This window comes from Mus caroli, unplaced genomic scaffold, assembly GCF_978045245.1.
Source record: "Mus caroli unplaced genomic scaffold, Mus_caroli_1 scaffold_11, whole genome shotgun sequence".
Taxonomy (NCBI): Eukaryota; Metazoa; Chordata; class Mammalia; order Rodentia; family Muridae; genus Mus; species Mus caroli.
Window position 1 is genome coordinate 69,214,740 of NW_028227266.1, and position 23,126 is coordinate 69,237,865.

The 23,126-nt window shown below is 40.4% G+C and overlaps 1 protein-coding gene and 1 non-coding gene across 3 annotated transcripts in view; both read left to right on the plus strand.

Moving 5' to 3' along the window:
• The first annotated feature begins 4,124 nt into the window (after nt 1–4,124).
• On the plus strand, nt 4,125–4,229 carry LOC115031973 (U6 spliceosomal RNA). The gene has a single exon (XR_003837631.1). It is a non-coding gene; the product is annotated as a U6 spliceosomal RNA (small nuclear RNA).
• A 4,795-nt stretch (nt 4,230–9,024) lies between these two features.
• The window catches only part of Sltm (SAFB like transcription modulator), a 48,113-nt gene continuing 34,011 nt past the window's right edge, over nt 9,025–23,126 (plus strand). For both annotated transcript variants that reach the window (XM_021171768.3, XM_021171769.3), the window contains exons 1-2: nt 9,025–9,364; nt 10,256–10,343. In XM_021171768.3, the coding sequence (XP_021027427.2) occupies nt 9,203–9,364; nt 10,256–10,343 (250 nt within the window). In that variant the 5' untranslated portion in view covers nt 9,025–9,202. The remainder of the gene's footprint in view (nt 9,365–10,255; nt 10,344–23,126) is intronic.

Genomic DNA, 23,126 nt, shown 5'->3' on the forward strand with positions numbered 1-23,126 from the left:
AGTTCAAGGCTAGCCTGGTTTATGAAGCAAGTTCCAGGATAGCCAGGGGTACACTGGGAAACCCTGTCTTGAAAACAATATCACCCCTCCCCCCAACATAAACAAACAAAAAGAATGCTAAAGAACTATATATAATTAAATATTTTTTAAAAAAAAGTAATATGTAGCTTTGAATTACCTTGAACTTTTGGTCCTTCTGCCTCTGCTGACCCTTCTCTACTTCCTGGGTGCTAGGGCTACTGGTGTGCAACAGCAGACCTGGTTTTATGCAGTGCTGGGGGTGGAACCCAAGGCTTAGTGCATGCATACTAGGCAAGCCCACTGCCAATAGAGGTACAACCCCCAAGTTCAGAAATTCTTAGTCACACTGAAATCATCTAAGTCCTTTCCTTTGCTGGTGGTGCTTTTTTGTGTACTTAAGTCTTTCCTACCAAAAAATCCTGACTACACACTCCCCAAATGACTTCGAGGAGACACATGTACGAACTAATGATCTACTCCTCCCACTGGCAACTCAGTCCAATAGAAAAGGGTCCTTTGCAAAGAATTTCCTGGATCAAAAAGCTATACCATCACAGAAAAACCTGATCACTGTCCCTATTTGTCATATAAAACAGGGATGTACCATCTCTAGGTTTCCTGTCATAGGTCACTGTGCACACTCTACTGACACTTTGCCCTGCATGTCTTTCCACTTATATTTCCATATTATATCTGCACACTGAAACTGGTGGTGTGATCATGTATTCATTGCATTATAATCTTTATTATAATTACTATTGAAACAGAATCTCATTATATAGCCCTGGCTGGCCTAAAACTCTCTATGTAGACCAGGCTGACCTTTAGTGTATGCCACCATGCCTGGTTTTAAAAAGAAATCATTATTTTGACACATATTTAGATCTATGATCAACATGAAATTTAGTTGTGTTTTGTATAAAATAGCAATTGCAGTGAAGTTTTGGTTTGAGACATGATATCACACTGAGGCCACACTGGCTTGGAATTTATTTTTTTATTTATTTTTTTCCACTTGAAAATCTTGCTTTATTTTTTTTTTTCCTCAGTTACATTTCCAATGCTATCCCAAAAGTCCCCCATAGCGCCCCCCACTTCCCTACCCACCCATTCCCATTCTTTTGGCCCTGGCATTCCCCTATATTGGGGCATATAAAGTTTGCAAGTCCAATGGGCCTCTCTTTCCAGTGATGGCCGAGCTTGGAATTTATTATGTAGCCCAGACAAGCCTTGATTCACGGTGATTCTTTTGCTTCACTGTAATGTGTTTTTAAAAAAATCTGTCCTTACATCAATGCTCTATGGCATCAACTGGGTAAAAAAAAATCAAGTATATGGGGCTGGAGAGATGACTCAGGAGTTAAGAGCATTGGTAGCTATTGAAGAGGACTTGGGTTTGGTTCCCAGCACCTACAAGGGGGCTCATACCTTCTGTATTTCAGCTCCTGGTGGATCTGCCACTCTCTCCTGGCCTCCGAGAAAACTGCTTTCATGTGGTATATAGCCATACACAAAAGAAAAAAATTCATATGCATAAAATAAGTCTTTAAAAAGATCAACTTCATGGATCTGTTTTGGTTTTCTTTATTTTGTCCCATTTTCAGTATCTCTGTTAATACCACATTCCACAATAATACTTGACATATATAGAACACATGCTAATTTTCATTTTTTTTCCTTTAAACATTTTTGGTAGCATGAGTGAGGCCTGGATTTGATCAAGAGCAAGAGACAGCAACAGCAAGAGTGAGAGAGAGATTGATTATTCTTAGACATTTGCATTCCATATAAAATCCAAATGAATTCCTCTGCTCATCCCACAAATAAAGAGGTAAGTATTCTGGTTGGAATTATATTGAGTAAATAGGTAAGTTTGGAAGGAATATTCTTACAATATTGTTTAAAAATCTATGAACTAGATGTCTCTCCCTTTATTTAGGTCTTTAATTCTCCTAATACCGCTTCAGTTTTCCATGTAGTGTCTCCCTCAGCTATCTTGCTACTGGACACTTGGTGTTCTTTATATTATTGTGAATGAATTGTTGCTTGTCTTTAGAATAGAACTAGATTGTGTGACTGAATCTTGATAAACAGTGAGTTTGGGTTTTGCTTTGTCTTGTTTGCTTGGTTGATTTGGTTTGATACAGGGTTTTGCTTTTGTTGCCCAAGCCAGTCTGAAACTCATTTTCACTCCTCCTTGGCTTTCTCAGTTCTGGGGTGCAGGAATGCACTGCTACACCCAGTGTTTTATTTTTTTTCCAAAGATTTGTTTAAAAATGTTGCAATGAAATGCAATTGGTTATTCTATACTGATACTGTGCCCAGAAAGTTTGCCAATGCATCCTATAATCCCAACAACTTCTATAAAGTCATCTAGATAGAGGCTTGTCTATGTATTGTTATGGCCCTACCCTCATCCCCCACTTACTTTGCTGTTATCACGGGGGTCTATCTCTCACCTGGAACCACAGACCTGTCAAATGACAGCCTTCTCTTTCTTGTGTCTTTTCCTTTAAGGTTTATTTTTATTTAGTCAATTATTTTTATTTTATTTTCTGAGTCAATGTTTCTCTATATAACACTAGTTGCCCTAAGACATGCTTTGTAGACCAAGCTGGCTTCATAGAGATTTGCCAGCCTCTGCCTCCCAAGTGCTGAAATTAAAGGTATATGCAACCATGTAATTTTATATATCCCATATATATGGGATATATAAATATATATATATATATATATATATATATATATATATATATATATACATACACACACATATATATATATATTTTCAAGACAGGGTTTCCCAGTGTACCCCTGGCTATCCTGGAACTTGCTTCATAAACCAGGCTAGCCTTGAACTCAGAGATCTACCTGCCTTTGTCTCCCCATTGCTGGGATTAAAGATGTTCACCACCACTGCCTGGCTGAAGCTACATATTCTTTTGAAACCAGCCTGGGCTAACACAATGCAAGGCTGGTCACCATAATGATGATAATAATTTCTTTTAAATTTCAGTAAAAAATGTATATATATATATATATATGTGTGTGTGTATGTATATATATATATATATATATATATATATATATATTTATATATCCCATATATATGGGATATATAAAATTACATGGTTGCATATACCTTTAATATATATATATACATATATATATATATATACATATATATATATATATATATATATATATATATATATATATATAAGCTTTTCTTAAGTTATTCAATTTGAGTCTGCAATCTCTTTCCTGCCAAAACACTGATTGATTCCTCTATACTTTCCATCCTTTTTCCTTTCTAGTCCATTCCAGTGTGTTGTTGGCTGTTTGATATTCAGTACTGGTGATCAAATCCTGTGACTCACATATGCTAGGCAAACACTACCACTGAGTCACAGGGAGCTAGGGCCTCAGGTATGATAGACAGGTGCTTTACCACTGAGCCTCTTTTCATTTTGAAATGGAATCTCACTAAGTTTATCCAGCCTGGCCTTGAACTCTGGAATTCCTGCAGGCCTCCAACGTGTGGTCCTCTTGCCTAAGCTTCTCAGGTGGGTAGGATTACAGGTCTGGGTTAGCTCATTATTCAGTCCTGTAGACTATTCGTACTCACCATTCAGATGCTAGGTAACAAGACCACTTCATTGGTATTTTTCTACCGAAAAGCACACTCATGAATTTCTTGTTTTATTTATATCTTTGTCTGGTTGTAGAATTTCTACTTTCAGCTCAGATTTTTGTTTGTTTGTTTGTTTGTTTTTTCAAGACAGTTTCTCTGTGTAGCCCTGGCTGTCCTGGAACTCACTCTGTAGACCAGGCTGGTCCTGAATTCAGAAATCCGCCTGCCTCTGCTTCCCAAGTGCTGGGATCAAAGGCGTGTGCCACCACTGCCTGGCTCGGCTCTGATTTGTAATAACAGTTTATAACTTCAAGTTCTTTGGTGTTTTTCCCACTGTCTTTAATTACTGATTTTTTTAATTACTGATTTTCTTTTAGAATTATTTATTTACTCTATGTATATGAGTACACTGTAGCTGTCTTCAGACACACAGAAGAGGGGATCAGATCCCATTACAAATGGGTTTTGAGTGCTTGCTTCGGCAGCACATGCACTAAAAATTGGAAGGATACAGAGAACATTAGCATCCCTGTGCAAGGATGACATGCAAATTCATGAAGCGGTCCATATTAAAAAAAAAAACAAAAACCAACAACAAATGGGTTGTGAGCCAGGATGTGGTTGCTGGGAATTAAACTTAGGACTTCTGGAAGAGCAGTCAGTGCTCTTAACCGCTGAGCCATCTCTCCAGCCCATGTAGGTCTTAATTGTAGGTAAGGCTGTCCTCAAACTCACAGAGATCTGCTGGGGACTAGAGCCATGCACCACCATATCCAGCCTTTTGCTGGCTTTTCAAGTTCTGGTAGCCTCCATGTTCACTGATGATTCTATGTGGGGAGCCAATGGTCTGTTCTTCTGTATGTTATTTAAATCTACTTTCTAGTTATAGGATCTTGCTTCCTTGTGGTTTTGAATAGATGCTAGATCTCCTAGTTTTCAGCATTTGTTGAAATATTTGTGAACAAAGATAAAGGTTTGTATCTTAAAATGTAGATTGCTCTACCCAAGTAATAGTGGCATTCATATTACAAATGCCACGAGTACCGGGGACACAATGCTGTTTTCAACATGATATGAAGCACAGATGCAGTCCTTGCAAGATTACTCTGGCTCCAAAACACAATACATTAACATCTCAAAACAAATCTTGGCATGGCCTCTTTCCAGGACAGCCCTTAATTTTTTTCTCCCTTCACTTTTTGTCTTTAAAAACTACTTAGGAAGTCAGACTGTGATGGTTCACACATTTAATTCCAGCACTCAGGAGGCAGGGTAAGGCAGACCTCTAAGTTTGAGGCCAGCTTGGTCTACAGAGTGAGTTCCAGGACAGCTAGGCTATACAGAGAAATCCTGTCTCAAAAAAAACAAAACTAAGCCAAGCCAAACCAAACAACAACAAAAACCAATGAAGAAACAAGAAACAAAACTACTTAGGAATAAAGTGCAATGTCTCAACACTTTTTCAGCAACAACAAATTCTTTTTTTTTTTTTTTTTTTAACTTCAAATGGTGGGTTCATCTCCTTAGATTTCATTCTCTGTGTCCTCTCCACTTTGCACTCTGGTGCAAGGGATCAAGTACTGCAACATTCTTGGGCCCTCTGAGATAGCTAAGTAAACCAATTGTGTATCATCTGCCTTCTCTGACATTACCAGAAGTTTCATACTTTGCATTAGGACAAGGATATAATAATGTATTTGCTGCCAACAGGAAATAACTGGGTCAAGTAATGACATTTCAAGACAGGGGAGATGTACAAGCCCGTCTGAGGGTAGGTGTCAGGAGCAATCATGTACAAGGTGAGGCACAGTTTAAATCTCAGAAGTGAAGAGCAAAAATTACAACTTAGAATTTTTCAAAGGCAATGAATTTGGAATCATTTGGGATCTTCAATTTAGTCTATGCTCTTGAACTAGTTATTGGTACATTTTTTTCTCCTGAGACAAGATCTCCCTAGTTTAGGCTGGCCTTGAACTTTCAACCCCATTTCAACAGGTGTGCAGTAGTACTATGCCTGCTTATTGGCATTGTTAATGCTTCTCTTCCATAATATAACCATTCAATCCATTTCTCAGACTTCTAGGGGCTACTTTTTACAAATACAGCCTTTCAGGGTGCTACGTTCATCTACTTCGTGTCACTGGCTAGAGTTGTAATCGTGCATCTTTTTCTGACTTATTAATGTTTTGCTCATCAGAGGTTTTGACATCCGAGTAAAGATTCCTGTGGGCAGATTGCTGTGTAAGTCTTCAGTGTTCACAAGAGTTTCATGGTAACAGCCCATACTATGTAAGCAAGGCAGATAAGGCAACACTGTCTCCCCAGAACCAGGTCTGCCTTTTAAGATACCAAGTCCTTCTGAACATAGATTTGTTTACTGATGAGCTTCTGTGAAAACATAAGTGTTAAAGGCTCACCAAGCAGCAAGTGGCTCTGTAGAGAAATAAGATTGTCATATCATTTTCCTATTAGAAGTGTGGATGTAGGCATTTGTTTGCTACAACAGTATATGCCTGGAAGTCAGAGGGCAGCAGTGGAGTTGATTCTCTCATTCTACCTTGGATATGGGTTCTAGGGATAGAACTCAGGCCATCAGAGTTTGTGGCTTAAGCATTGCTACCTGGTGAGCCACTTTTCTTGTCCTAGATTGTCATTCCCTTATTTATTTATTTTTGCAATCTCTTCTCTACTTCCACCCACCTTTACTAGAGTTTTGGGATAGAACTCAGGTCAGCAGGCATACTTAGCAAGTGCTGTCTTGTTGACCAGTATATCATGGGCAACTGTACACACTTGGCCTCACTGGGAATCAAGCTTGGAGCTTCAGCTAGGCTTGGGAAGCACTCTACCCTTCAGCATCACCTCCAGCCCTCACAGGCCTCTGCTTTCCATCTGACACAGTAACCAGGGGACCTCACTTTTCCCCTGTAACCGTTGGTGTCAGGTTTTCTCTTTCTTTCTCCGATTATTTGAAAATAAACTGCAGGCAGAATGACACTGTTTATAGAATGACACTTTCTACAACATCCTAACCTAGTCCACACTTAACACTGACAGAGTACACAAGCTCATGAGTTGCTTCCAGTTGTCTCTGTACTACTGTCCTCTTCTTCTCTGAGCCAGGACCCAAATAGTAAACATACATCATGCATGTCCCTTCGTCTCTCTGCTTTTATTTTCACCATGCTGTGCTATCAAAGAGGTCAGAGCAGGTATCTTACTGAGACCTGAAGACTATCTGTTTCCTCTTTACCAGGTTTGAGGGAAGCAGTCTCAGCATTCGGGAAAGTGCTTCTTTCTCAAGGGAATCAGATAAGAATACACAGATCTTCATTTTACTCCACTACTAGAGGCCCCCCCCCCTTTTGTTCTTAAAAGGAAACAGCCGAAGAAAAAACGCCTTCCCTTTGGATATATCATTAACTTGGGAGTTAGTAATGTGATCCCTGGCTAAGAGAATCCACAGAAGATGCTCCAGAAGACTAAGAACAATGATAGAATAACATCTAAGGTTTTACTGCAACCATGGCCAATAGGTGTTGGCCCTTAGGCAAATCTTAACATCTTCATTTATTGTGAAGGAATATGGAAGGGTGAAATTGGTATGGAAGATCAAGAATCTTTGAGTTCTAAAATTTGGTGAGTGTGACAAACTAATTTGTGGTATAAGAGAGTGGAACTTGGAATCAGGAGATCTAAGATTATTAGGACAGCTCTGCCACACACAAGCCATATGTGTAAGGCATATTTTATAAGTCATTTAATCTCTTTTAGCAGCTGGGAAGAATTAAAGGGGTTGTTATATCCCAGAATTCCTTAAAAGTCATAAAGAAATGCTGAACTTACTGCCAGGTATGATTTTATAACGTCCAGTTTTCCTCCATTTGAACCAATGATTCAGAAAGAGCAACCCAAAGTAAGGCACACCTCACCTCACCTTTATTTATTTATTTATTTATTTATTTATTTATTTATAAAGGTAGGATTTCTCTGTGTAGCCCTGGCTGTCCTGGGTCACTCTGCAGATACCAGGCTGGAGTGTATCTCAGAGATCCACAAGCCTCTCTCCCCTTAGTGCTGATAGGCATGTCCCACCATTGCCCAGTCCAATTTAAGTTTTATAACCAGGAAACTGGAGAAAGATGTAAAACAAAACAACCCCAAACCCACCTTTGTTAACACCTCAGCATTCCTTCTAGGCTCTGCCCAACACTTACCTAGCAACAGCCAGGTAGGCCTGGCTGGAACTGTGAGTCCCTTCCCCCCCCCCCCACTCCCCCCCCCACTCCCCCCCCCCCCCACTTTGACTTTCTTCCTCTCCCCTCCCCCCTCCACGTGTTCTTGGCCGGGCTCTTCCCTTCTCTTCTGTCTTCTCCCTTTCTCTGCCTCTACTCCCTTCTCAGCTTCCCTTGCCATACCTCCAAATAAACTCTATTCTATACTAGACATGTCTTATGGATGGTACCTGGGGGTGGGGATGCCTCAGCATGGGCCGGATGAGGCAGTCCCTCCCACCGCTCCATACCTCGCTCTACAAAACATACTCTTGCCTTTACAAAACACATCATCCACCAGTAAATGTTAATTCAGTACCCTGTGTTTCCTAACTTTGTCTAACTTTGTGTTAATTCTATAGATATTTACACTGTGATGATTAATAATATTAAAATTACTAAGAGATACTATGCGGGCTATTTCTCCATAAAGTGGCCCCTGTCCTTGACATAACAAACGCTGGCGGCGCAGGGCAGAGGATACTGTATAGGATCAGGGCAACATATATTTTTAAGCTAATCTCCTTTTGTGAACAATTTCATTGAGCCATCAGGCCCGCCGGAGAGGATGGGCAAGCTGAGGCAAACGAGGAGAGGACGTTTGCCTGGCAGTTTTCAGGCAAAGAGGGGCTAAGCTTCAGGGGGTCACAGCGTGACACTGTCCCCTGGGCTCTCGGCCTCAGGAGGTTTCGCTGGGCGTTCCGGGGCGGAACCTGCCGACCTAAGTTCACTAGTGTACCCCGACCACCTTTCCACGATGATTCCGTACTTCTTCCGGGAAGGCTGACGCACACGCCCCCTCATTTCGAAGAAGAGACGCACCTACTCTCCCTACTATGGGGTGCCTCTCAAGTGGCGAAGGCTCTAGGTTCGAGATGAGAGGAGAAAGAGGCTAATGGAGAGGCGGGAACCGTGGTACCGAGGACAGCTGAGCGGTCCGACACGCGGAGACATTCCGGGGACCACGCCAGAGGCCGAGCCACCGGTCCGCTGCGAGCTCCGCCCCCTCCATGCCTGCTCAGTGCGCACGCGCACCCGTCATCCGGGTGCCGCTGCAGGTTGCGCTGGAGCTGAGTCGGGGGCGTGGTCCCCGTGGGGGGCGTGGTCAGTGGCTCATTGTGCGCAGCGTAGCGCGGCGCCGCTGGCCGCCCGGGGCCCGGGTTGGAAGTTGGTGCTGCCGCGGCCACCGCCTCCACCGCCGCTGCCTCCTCCTCCGCCGCCGCCGCCGCCCTGCAGCCCACTAGCTGCCTCGGCAGCGCGTTGCTTTCCCAAAATGGCTGCCGCTGCCGGGGCCGTGGTAGCCTCGGCCGCCTCTGGGCAGGCGGAAGGGAAGAAGATCACCGAGCTGCGGGTTATCGACCTCAGGTCCGAGCTGAAGCGCCGCAATTTGGACATCAACGGGGTCAAGACGGTACTGGTCTCCCGGCTGAAGCAGGTGAGGCCCGGACGCTGCGCGCAGGGCAGCGTAGGCCGCGCCGTTTAGGTGCTACGCTTCCGCGGTCGGGGCGGACCGGGTGGCGCTTGTGCGTGCCCGGCGCGCGGGGCCCGCTCCTCCGCGAGGAGCCTGGCCTTCCAGCGGCCTCGCGAGCCGCCGCCGGTCGCGCCCCCTGGCTCCCTTGGGACGCCCTCTCCATCGGCTCTGCGGCCTGCGGAGGGTGGAGCTGCAGACCCTGGGCGGCGCTGGGTACCCCGGCCTGCGGGCGGTGCGCAGCGCGTGCATCTCTCGGGCTCCGAGGCGATGGTTAGTTTGCTGACTTGGCCGAAGTTACCGTTTAATTGTGTCCAACCGTTTCTTTACCCCTGTTCGGAGAAATCCGTAGTGGGAGTTGATGAGTGGATGAGAAGGGAAGATTCATCTTTTTTTTTTTTTCCCACTAGGCTTTTAACCGATTTATTTTTAATTCTTAATTTCTGATTGCATCAGCGTAATCATCCACGTTCTCAGTCCTGTTAAGCTTTCAGGTTTATTCGCGTGAAGCCTTGGAATCGGAGACGGGAACAAGTGTACGCAATACGTTAGGAAAACTCTTCCTTATTTAAGTAGCTACAAACTTTCTGTAATAGAACATATTTAGGTTCTTGTTCAGTATATGTGACATGGAACCACCGACTGGGTGGAATTTCAAGTTCCAGGACATTTCGATACTCAATGACACCCTTCATCCCTTTCTGTGTAGTATAATTACTCGTTTGTGAAGTCGGTTTGTAAAATAACTGGCAATTCTAATGTCTTGAGGCTGGAGGTTTGGTAATATATTTTCATTAAGTTTTTATAAAATAAGTTTAGATAGTTTGTGTAGCATATTAACTTCTCTTTCTAATGTAGGCTATTGAAGAGGAAGGAGGCGATCCAGATAATATTGAATTAACTGTTTCATCTGATACTCCAAACAAGAAACCAACCAAAGGCAAAGGTTGTTACGAGTTCTGAACATATTTTAAAATATATTTTGGTTCTATAACTTGGCTCTGCTCTTGTACCACTCGCCCTGTTTATATAGTGCTATTCTTTGCTATTTCCCTCTGGCACTCTGCCTTCTTGGGTCAAGGAAGAAAGTTACTGTTACCAGGCTCTGAGTAACTTGCAGCCTTTCAGATTCGGCTGAAGATGACCAGAAAATAACAAAGTTCTTTATTGATTCTGGAGAAAGGTACAAAGTTAAGTTGCATACCAATCCTTCATAGTAGGAATATCTGAAGAAAAAAATACAGTTTGATCCGTGTCTACCTTGCCCCACAATTGGCAGAGTTTTGGTGAAATTCCCACTAGTCCTTTCCTTGGCTCTTTGCTGTTCTCTCTAGTATATTCATGATCTGTAACCTTTGTTTAGTGTTTTAATTGGTTATTTCCCATTTATTCCATTAAGCAGTCTAATAATTTTCAGTGAAATTCAAAAGACCTCATCGATCATACTAACAAAAGCAAAATCCACAACTGATTAGCTTTAAAGAAAGTTTAAGATACGGGGATACTAGGTTCTTAATGTAACTTTTAAATTGGGCTCTGTGTATTTCCAGGGCAGAATGATCTGATGTGAATAGCAAAAGGTAATTTTCACATGATTATTTTGATAATAAATGGGAATTAGTTATTAAAAACATCGGGTGAGTATAATCTTATTTGAATAGTTGCAAATTTCCGCTTCTCATAAACTGTCACAGAGGGTAGACAAATAACTGTCTGATGCCTGGTATCTACAGTTTCCATGCAGAATAAGTCATGGACTTCTGTGTCATTTTGTTAGGAACATAGCTTTCTTTACTGCTGTACCCGATCTATACACAGTTGTAATGGGAATAAGATGATTGAATAGACCAGGTGGTGGTGGCACACACTTAATCTCAGTACTTGGGAGGCAGAGGCAGGCAGATATCCAGTTGGGGGCCAGCTTGGTCTCCAGAGTAAGTTCCAGACAGCAAGGGCTACACAGAGAAATCCTGTCTCCAAAAACCCAAAACCCAAACCAAACCAAAGCCAAGATGATTAAATTTTAGTAGAAGAGAATCTTCAATTTTGATCTTAAGCACTATGACTCAGGACCTGGTCATCTCACTATTTGACATTTCTTGATTCAAGAGTTCCCTGTGTGTGCTGAAGAAATTAAAAAGGGATAAGAGTTTCCTGGGTCAATAGGAATGCCAATATGGCTATACAATTTTAGAAGGTTAACTAAGTCGTCTTGAAGACCTGAGGCTTTTAAATTTAGAGAGATAAATTCCTTTCACCTTGGAAGCTTCTGGTGAAGTAGTTGTTTCATGTAAAAAAGAAGTATGTCACTGGGCAGTGGTGGCGCACGCCTTTAATCCTAGCACTTGGGAGGCAGAGGCAGGCGGATTCTGAGTTGAAGGCCAGCCTGGTCTACAGAGTGAATTCCAGGATATCCAGGGCTCTACAGAGAAACCCTGTCTCAAAAAACAAAAACAACAACAAAAAACTTATTTCAGGAATGACCATGTTTTTGTATAGGTTTCGGATTCACATCATTTGGTGATAGCAGACAAGCTGCATTTCAAGTTAATGATTTTAGTACTGATTATGCCATCTGATTTATTCAGTTTATACATGCTTTTATTGTTTGATTTTGAAATTTTTATTTTGTTTTATATTTGTAGCTCTGGGTATATACACATACATATGTATATATGTAATTAAATATATATGTAAAAAACATAAACAGTGTATGTTTGGTCTCAAGGTAAAACTCTGGGCCATGCCATGGGTTTAGTCCTTATTACTGTTCTTCCTCCACCTGAAATATGTTAAATGATTATGCTCAGATAGGTTAGAGGAAAAGGAGTTTGCCATCTTAAATATAGAATAGAATATAGTTTAAGCCGCACAGTTAGAAGGGCACAAGTCCATGGTATGGATTACATTGTAGTGGGCTCTGGTATTTGTAGTAATATGTAGCTAATATCAAATAGTTTATGTCATGGGTTCTCAGTTTTTTTACAGTCTCTTTCCTGGGAGCTTTTTAATAAGTAACCTAGATGAAAGCTTCTCCCGTTGAGAGTCACTATCGTATTACTTGGGTGTGTATTAAGAAAGCAGTTAAACAGGTAGAGCTAATAATGCCTTCCTGCCTTGTTTCAGAGATACTGTATCTGATTTCTTCTAGATTTTCAACCTTTAAAATTACCTATAAAGTTTAGCAAATTATGTATTTAATCAGTACAGTTCATAATTAAATATAAGAGCTTAGTTGGTATTGAAACTAATTTTCAGTGCATACAGGCTTTAAAAAAATGTAGGATTTCCCCCTATGGAAATAAGTATAATGTAGATTTTTGGTTTGCACAAACATCTGAAACTTTATATATTTGTGAGTAAATAACACATAATATTATATTTTTATTCTGTAAAACTTTACAAAATTAGCCGGGCAGTGGTGGCGCATGCCTTTAATCCTAGCACTTGGGAGGCAGAGGCAGGTGGATTTCTGAGTTCGAGGCCAGCCTGGTCTACAGAGTGAGTTCCAGGACAGCCAGGGCTACACAGAGAAACCCTGTCTCGAAAAACCAAAATAAAAAAACCAAAAAACAAAAAAAACTTTCCAAAATTATCAACTAGGATAGTATAGTATCAACCACAGAGCACGTTTTGAGTCGTTCAGTCCCAGTGCATGGTCGGTCATTCTGCCCACTAACTGCTTTATACTGTGTTAAATGTTAGTCACTAACAAAACTGGAGTGTGGGGTGGAGTGAACACAAGATTTTCACAGCTGCTTCTTCCTTGCCTGCCAAACTGAAAGGTCTGTAATACAAGGATCAGTGAAGCCTAGGATATAATCTTTACACCTCTAATGGCCAGAGGCAAGTAATCTGTGCTTAAATGTTTACTGAATACATTTTGAAGGCTATTGTCTTTGTAACTATTACTTTCTAAAATACTTCTTGCTATTTCACTTGCATATTTGTAGGACGCATTTACACTGGGCATTTATAGTCTGCCAGGTTATCTCAGGATCACAGTGCTTTTTCCTTGTATACCCACTATGTGAAGTATGCTTTGAGACCACACAGCTCACTGTATTGTTCTTTTATTTGTTACCAAACTGGAGCTTCATTGGGAAACCTCCTGACCCTTGTTGGAATATCATGTAGTGTTCAGGATTGTATGTCATTTTCATTTCACAGAGCTAGCTCTTTTGTTTCAGCCATTAAAACATGGTGTTTATCACTAAGGTATTCTTGCACGTTTTTCAGCTATGATATCAAATATGGTATGTAGCCAGTTTGTGCCAGGATAGCACTTTGCTGCAGGGCAGTTGTCCTAGGTATTTCATGTCACATGCTGACAGATAAGAGTTTATTTCCATTTTATGAACTGATATAAAATAAACTGTTGATTGTGCATGCATTTCAGAAAAGAAATCTTATTAGTGTTGACGGCATGAGATTTTAATGAAAAGATTGGATGGCTTAAAGCTCATCTAGATTATTGATTTATTTAATCAGCCATTCTTCGGACAGAATAAAGGACCTCAGTGTTGTGAGCTTCTGAAGCGAACTGTGCAAATCCTAAGCTGCACAGCCTTAGTTGCCTCTGTGTCAGCCTCTTGACTCTGGAATAGTAGTTTAGTGTTTTCTAGGTCATAAAGGTGGAATGTTTTTCTTTTTTTTAATCAGATACTCCGGAAAAATATAAAATGGCAAAAATAGCTCATAATACAACCGTCTTGGATGTCATTGTGTTTAAGTATTTTTTACTTACAATTTTTTTTCAAAGATTTGTAAAATTTTATGTGTGTGAGTTTTTGCCTGAGTGTCTTCATGTGCATCACATGCATGATTGAAGAAGTCAGAAGGTGTTGGAGCCCTTGGAGCTCAGAATCTGGCGTTAATGTAACCAAAATGGCCTTTCAGTGTGCGCCCCAGCTCTGAATAATGACACAGAGACTTACATTTATTATAAGCTTGGGGCATTATGGCTGTGCAGATTCTCACCTATTCCACCGTGACAATACTGGCCTGGCCTACATTCTGCCATGCGGCTCTTTACTTGTTCATCTTAGTTCCCATTTCAGGCCAGAAGTCTCCAGCCTAGCCAATGGCTGTTCAGTTCTTTATTTGACCAATCAGAAGCTGATGGAGAACAGCATTTACAAAAGACTAAGGTGGGAGGATATGTTTCATAATAATGGCAATACCGAAGTCTGGCCTAGAATTAGATTTCTGCCAGCACAGAAATCAACATTTGAATAATAGGAGGATAATCTTTGTACAGTACACAAAACATCACTCCGACAGTTATTGAAGGTTTCCAGCCCCCAAGTGGGTCTGGAAACCCAGCTTGGGTTCTCTAGAAGAGCAACAGCTGAGTCATCACTCCAGGCCTGTTTTTTTCTTTTTCAACAACTGAAATAAGTCCACATCATACAGTTGGTGCTCTGTTACCATGCTTCTCTATGGTAGGTTAAAAACAATCACTTTCCTCTCATATTTTTCTTACTCTGGCCTCGTTAGTGATCCCCATCATCTAAGTAGTCTAGACTTTGTATTAAAGTCATTGGAATTTTCAGAAACAGACACTAGGTTCCCAGTTCCTTGAGGCTTAGTTTTCATGCTCTCTCAAGGCACAGACACCAGGCTTCTCTGAAAGCTGCCAGATGGTTCTCTTGTGCAGCTGGGGCTATACTGCCTTTTTTGGGTGACTCTGCTCATCAGTTTTGTATGTCCTATATTCTCCAAAATCTTTTACATGTTCCATAGATGTGCTGAAATGTAAGTAAAACTTAAGAAATATATACATAATAGTTTTAAAGTGTTTCAGATTTATTTTATTTTATTTGTGTTTTGCCTTTTATGTGTGGCTGTGTACCTGTGTGCCTGAATGAGGTCAGAAGAGTCATTATGTCCCCCAAACCAGGATTATGGGTAGTTATGAGCACCCCTGGGTCCTCTTCAAGAGTAGCTCATGCCGTTAATCCCTGAGCCGTCTTTCCAGCCCTAGAACTGTTTTTAGTTGATAGGCATAAACTTTAGCCATACCTATTAGGAACTCAATTTAAAGTTTTACCACTTTTCATATTTACTTGTTATTTTCTCAGTGCTAGGGTCAGTCCAGCATCTGGGGCCTCACACATATGCTAGGCAGGTCTTCTGCTGTTGATCTGTATAACCTTGGCCCTCTCACAGTCTTTAAGAATCTTGTATGATTGTTCTAATTATCTTTAGATGACAGATTTAAGGGACTTTAAAAGTAAAAACTTTGGATATTGATTTGTTATGATGAATGTGAATCATCTTTGATACAACATACATGCATCTATATGCATAACTATATGTGTATGTTTTGAAAAAATCAGACTCAGTGACTGTTGTATTTATGATATGGTACAAGGACTTTCAGAAATTTTGTTCTATTTGTATGATGCTAGTTAATAGAAGCTAAAATATAGCTGGGTATGATGGTGTATACCTGTAATCCCACAACTTGGGAAGGGGACAGGGGTTTTAATTTTGAGGCCAGCCTGTACTACATAGGGAGACTAACTCAAGAATAAAGTAAAATAAAATAAGAGTACCTAAAATTCATGCCAGTAGTTACCATAAGGCAAGATGTCTGGTTTAAATACTGTATTTTGGGGCTGTCAAGGTGGTTCAGTGGTAAAGGTCCCTGTTACTGCACAGCCTGAGTTTGATCCCTGGGGACCCATATGTTGGAAAGAGAAAACTGATTCCTGTTACATATGCACCCAGGGCATGTACCCACACACAGATACATAAATTAAAATGTAATGGAAAAAAAAAAGTCTAGGCTGCTGGATGGTTTTGGAAGGATGTTTTGGCTGGAAATGTCAATGGTTATTTGGAAACCATATATTTTTTTAAAAGATTTATTTTATGTATATGAGTACACTGTAGTTGTCTTCATACACACCAGAAGAGGGCATCAGATCACATTGCAGATGGTTGTGAGCCACCATGTGGATGCTGGGAATTGAACTCAGGACCTCTTGGAAGAACAGTCATTGCTCTTAACCGCTGAGCCATCTCTTCAGCCCCCAGAAACCATATTTCCAGCAGAAATTTTGTAACTAAGCTTTATTCCCCTCCCCTAAACTAGGGATTGGAGCCAAGGCTTTATGACTGCTAGGCAAGAGCTATGTACCACTGAGCTTCTCAACTCAGTCCTTATCTGTATTTCATAGCAACGTCTCTGTTGAAAGGGGAAAGTTACTTGGAAAAATTACTTTAAAATCTAAGTGGATTTTGTTTGCAACCTTTTCTGAGTTTAAGGAAAATTGTAAACCTTGGTAAGGACCAGTTTATCTTTGGAGAAGGGAAACCAATTTGTAACCAAGAACCTATATATCTATTTCTCAAATGTATTATAAGTTGTGAAAACTAAAAAAAAAAAAAAGTTTTGTGGTAAAAGTCAGCTTTTTATCATCTAGATTTATCCTATTTGGTTTTATATTTTATACATAAAATTTTGTATTTTATCTTTTATATTGTTCTCTATTTTGAGACAATTTCTTTGGGTAGCCCTGACTGTCCTGTAACTCACTCTGTAGACTAGGCTGGCCTTGAACTTGGTATCTTCCAGACTCTGCCTCTCAAGTGCTGGGATAAAAGACATGTACCACCATCCCAGATAGATACAAATATGTCTAATGATTTTTGAGAGAATTTTAACTTAGTAAGTAGAGCATTGCAAAGCCTCTCATCTTGCAGTTCTCAGTCATGAGTTGGCTCAAGGTTTTATTACGAAGTTATTACCTATACAGTGTCATTCATAGACTGTTTCAAGTTTTGTCAACTTTGAATTATGTGATTTTTACTTAAATAGCATTTTGAAAGCTGGGCCTGGTGGCACATACCTTTAACTGGCATTTGGAGGCAGAGAGGCAGAGCAGAGCAGTCTCTGAGTTTGAGGGCAAGCCAGGGCTACAGAGACACCTTGTCTTGAAAAGCAAGAAAACAACAACAACAAAATAGCATTGATGAAGTTTATATATTTCAAAATAGTTACTATAGTTTAATATGTGATACTTTAATTTGCTTTCACTTTCTTTTTTTTTTTTTAGACAGTGTTTACTGACTAAAGCATTAAAAAGTGATGTGTGCACTCTTCATTACTTTGAGTTAGCCTTTCATTGTAGTCATTGCTACTTTGAGCCAGTTGGCCTCTCTGTGGTGCATGCCAAATTTCCTGAAGGACAAAGGAAGTAAATAGGGCCTTACTAGCCCAGGGTTAAGTGGCACAGACAGAAATGGTTACCAGCTGAATAAAGTTTGCTAAATGTAGTATTATTGGAATTTGTTTAGTCTTGAAGTCCTTTCACATCTGTGACTGCACAAAGGCCTACAGATATAATTTATAGCATCAGTTAGTTAGTCTAGTCTTGTTGACAGGACACTTTGACTTCTATGTTACCTCTTACCTTTGTCCCAGTTGGGCCTAATTGAAGTCTAGACCTCGGGCTTAACTATTATACAACCCACAACTTAGCCTGTTATGATCAGTCAGGAATTGAAGGACATATGAACACCAGTTAGCTGTAGTGCCAATCGGAGTTTTCTACTGTATGGTGAACATGGTAACTTATGCAAATTAGTTGTATTTTGTGGAGTGGTAAGAACTAACTTTTCATAGAGGAAACAGTTACAAAGTTACAATATAGTTTCAAATTCAGCATTAAGTATACCCAGAGTTACAGATTATGAAAGTGATCAAAAGCTAGTGACTTTTCAGTTTTCTCAAATGCTGTGTACTGCAGTCTCACTTCTGTGTTGCCCAATCTTGTCAATGTATAAAATGACATCTAGAAACAGTGCAGAACAACAGTAAGACTTTCTTTGTACCCTCCACTACCTCTTCTTGACTGTGTCTCCCAGTGCAAGTTACTTAACTGTTGTGAGTTCCACAGTTTACTTTTTTTGGTTTTGTTTGTTTGTTTGTTTTTCTTTTCTTTTCTTTTTTCTTTTTTTTAAAAGAGATTTATTTATTTATTATGCATACAACATTTTGCCTGCATATATAACTGAAGGCCAGAAGAGGGCACCAGATCTCTTTGTAGATGGTTTTGAGCCACCATGTGGTTGCTGGGAACTCAAGACCTCTAGGAAGAGCAGCCAGTGCTCTTGACCTCTGAGCCATTTCTCCAGCCCCCCTACCCACCCCCCCTCTTTTTTTTTTTTTCAAAACAAGGTTTCTCTGTGTAATCCTGGCTGTCCTGGAACTCCCTCTGTAGATCAGGCTGGCCTCAAACTCAGAAATCCACCTGCCTCTGCCTCCCAAGTGCTGGGATGAAAGGTGTGCGCCACCACTGCCCGGCTCACAGTTTACGTATGTAAAGACTTGGCTTTGGAGCCTTGATTTCCTACAAGAGAGATAATAGTGGAGCACCTGATCCATCTTAGCGCCTGAGTGATCCTGGCTTCTGGGAGTGGAGTTGGGCTTGGCTTAAATATACTCTTCAACTTGAGCTTTCTAGTTTGTGGAGTGAATGCTTCAGATTAGGTAGTAGGTTAAAGAGCATAAGTGTGTTGACTGTAGAAGCACTCCTTGTAGAGTCTGGACAGCAGGAAGCATGTAAGCAGCAGCAGCGACTACTTGATGCTTGAATTTCCAACTCCAAAACCACACAATTCAGTTATTATAATTATAAGCTATAAGCCTAGATTGGGCAGATCTAGCATACTAACTTATTCTCCAGCTATAAGACCCCTTGCTACTTGTGGTTTCTCCTGGCCATGTGGTTTTGGTCCATCATGGCTTTCTCTTCTTCATCAGTCCTCTCTTTTTCCCCTGTTGTACTCTCTGCCTCTCTACCTGTACCCACTCTCAACTCTCCAGCCCCACATTTCCCCTCCACTGTCAATCACAGGCTCTAGCCTTTATTGACCAGTTAAAATGGGGAGAAGGTTCACAGGAGATCACCTGAGTATGTGATGGGCTGCTTGTCAGAGCCATCCCCTCTTGAGGAAGCAGAATTAACATCAGAATGTAAATAGCATTAGGACAATCCACAACATTTCCCTCTCTTTTTTTTCCCAATTAAAAAGGGTCCTTCTCTTAAGGTAACAAACCATATATAGTAGGAGCTATTTTGAAACAATTATGAAAACTATTAAGTAATGTCAGTCTATTATACTTGGCAATCAAGATAAAATCCTACACTAACTAAAAGAGTTTACAGCTCCATACCTCAGGCGTGTTTGAATTTTAACTTGTATTACCATCTGCAAAACCATCCTTTCAAATGTAGAACATCTTTAATGTTAACTAACTTGAGTTCAGTTATGAGACTATAACTAGTCTTCAACCCCGTCAGAGATCTGAGAAGGAATTAGGTATAACCTTAAGTATAATATGTAGGAAGCACAAAGATAAAGTTTACAAAGCTAATGTAAATTGTAGAGACAGCTACTGCCTGGAGAGTCCCCAATATTCCTTAAAATGTTGGAGCATCTGTTTTCAGTCTTCTAGCCCAGAACCATCTCAAGTGAAGTGAAGTGAAGCAGGAACTAAGAAGGACTAGCTTACCCTGACCTGGTAGAGCTTAGCAGTCATCTATCCCAGATCCAGTTTGCCCTTTTCTAACAGAATCTTGTCTGTAGACGGGATTAGGGCAATTCTTGCCCAATGGTTCGCATGCCGTAATTGGAGCAACTCCATATGGAGGTAATGGTGCTCAGTATCGTCTTTGAAGTGGGATGGGGACACTGTCAGGAGCAGACATGTCTCCTAGCCAAAAGATCTTTTAATAATGAAATAATATTAAATGCCATATTCTATGGATCTCTGATGTTTTTGAAGATTATATAGTATAACTGAATTGTCAAACATTGATTATTCTTAGCTATTCACTATTTGAGTAATCTTGAAAACACTTGTAATTAACTAAGTTAGAATCTAATATAACCATGAGTTTCACTGTTTAGCTATTAACTTGCAGTAGTCACCCTAAACAGTTTGTACTAGCAGATGTTAAAAGGACTGAGTCTAAGCCTTGTATTCTTAAATGAGTTGCATAGGCAGAAGGCCTATCTAACAATATTTTAAATTTTGTATCAATATACAAAGATTTATACCAGAAAAAACCTTAAACCAGTATCAATATATAAATTCTGTACCAGTGTAAGAATTATAACTTCAAATTTGCATGAAATATAAAGATTTCTACCAATGTAAGATTATAGCTATAGAATGATTTAAGAGTAAATTTAATATCCTATTCCTATTTATATATTTGTCTAATTTCTATAATACTACTATATTCTCCCTTTTCTTTTTCACCCCCTTTCCTTTACCTAAAAAAGAAGGATAGAGAAGAGGAGAGGAAAGGTAGAAATCCCTGTGTCTAAGCGCTCTAGTGTCCTCCCTGTCAAAAGGTAGAACAATTACAAATTATCCCTTAAAATGACAACATATCTATAACTCATAAAATAACCAGAGCCATCCACCCTGACCTCAGGAACTGGGACGATGATTGTTTGATTGCTTCTTGTTGAATTGGGGCTGAGAATTCCTTTCTGGGAGCCCAAAGGGAAAAAAAGAAATTTGGTTTTGTCAAAGGAAGGCTAGTTGGTATCATTTGTCGTCCAGTCTTATGTGCTGAAAAAGTTCACGACTTAGCTGAAGTTCTGCCTGTAACAGTCGGAAAGGTTGGGTGGGCAAGCTAGCTGTTCTGGAAGCAAGTCTCTAGCCTTTATTGACCAGTTAAAATGGGGAGAAGGTTCACATGAGATCATCTGAATACATGAAGGGCTGCTCATTAGAGGCAGCCCTTCTTGAGGAAGCAAAATTGACATCAGAATACAAACAGCATCAGGACAACCAACAACAACTGGTAGTTTTTGTTGAAGTGTAATTTGAGCTTCCTCTAAGTGAACTGAAGTAAGTGGGCTTCCCCTTGGAGTATGCCTGGTGTGTGCTTGTTACCACGCTGAGGCTAGTGTCTATAAACTGTGATCAGCCACTCCCTAGAACAATGCCTTGTTAGTGGGCCAGAAGAGCCTCACACTGAAATGGAGAGTTTAGCAAATGATATTGCTGATTTGGAACATGCTTCTTGGCCTCTAAGCTTCTTTTGTCTTTTGTAAAACAGTGGAGCCTGCCGTATGTACCCAAGCATGCCTGGTAAAAAGTATTTTTAAGCCAGGCAGTGGTGGCGCACGCCTTCAATCCCAGCACTCGGGAGGCAGAGGCAGGCGGATATCTGAGTTGGAGGCCAGCCTGGTCTACAGAGTGAGTTCCAGGACAGCCAGGGCTACACAGAGATATCTTTTTAAAAAGTGCATTGTAAATTAAGACAGATTTTAGTTACAAAAGAAACAGCACTCTTGAAGCAACTAAAGGAGTCCTCCCTAAGCCTTGCCCTCTAGGTTGCTTGGGGACATGTATTTTTAGAAGGGTATAGACTTGAGGTTTTAAAAATCTTTTCCTCTAAAAAGGTAGCCTCCTTAATTTTTAAAAAAGATTTATTTATTTTATGTATATGAGTACACGGTAGTTTTGTTTACAGACACACCAGAAGAGAGCATTGGATGTCATTCCAGATGGTTATGAACCACCATGTGGTTGCTGGGAATTGAACTCAGGACCTCCGGTTAAGAGCAGTCAGTGCTCTTAACCACTAAGCCATCTCTCTAGCCTGCATCCTTAAAATAAAAATAAAAATAAAAAGTTTATTTTTTTATGTGTGTGTTGGCCTGCATGTGTATAAGTGTACTGCATGTGTGGCTGGTCCTGGTGCATAGCCTAAGAGAGCATCAAACCCCTTGGAACTGTAGCTGCAGACGGTTGTGAGACGCCACATGGCTGCTGAGAATAGAACCGAAGTCCTGTGCAACACTTGCTGAGCCCTTGAATATTTTTGTTAACAGATGCCCTTCTATAATGTAATAGAATAGTTTTTTTTTAAATTTTTTTCTTAAGATTTATTTATTTTTTATTATATGTAAGTACATTGTAGCTGTCTTCAGACACTCCAGAAGAGGGAGTCAGATCTCATTACGGATGGTTGTGAGCCACCATGTGGTTGCTGGGATTTGAACTTCGGACCTTCCGAAGAGCAGTCAGGTGCTCTTACCCACTGAGCCATCTCACCAGCACTTGTAATAGAATAGTTTAATGAGCTCATTTGCATCCAGTTTTCAGAAAAGCAGCACCTTTGTTGTTAGCTTTCTTCAACAGACTGGTAGATTTTAATGAACAAGGATTATGAAGTGGTTGCCTGTAAAGTAATTTCTGTATTTAGATTTCATTTTTTCCATACGTCTTTTTGATTGTTGTGTAAAACACTAAAAAATAAATTTATGATAAAATGATAATTATAAATTTTTATGTACATTGTAAGTTTATATTTTCCCTAAAATGTAGACAGCAGTATTTTAAATAGGAAGTTCAAACCAAGGGTGGTAGTTTGTGCATTATAACCCTGGCACTAGAAGGTCGAGGCAAGAGGATCACTGCTAGTGTAACGCCAGCCTGAACTACATAGTGAGTTCCAGGGTAGCTAGGGCTAGAGAGTGAGGCCCTGTCTCAACTCCTTTTCTCTTTGAAGATATTATTTTAAAGAATATATATATTCTTACAGGCATGAGCTGTTCCTCCAGTAAGTGGGAGACATACGCTCCCAGTCTGGCTTCTTAATGTTTGTAGGACCAGTGTGTTTCCTGTTACCATTCATTCACAGAAAGGGCTTTCAATTGAGAACATGTGAAAGATAGGGGTGGGGGCTGG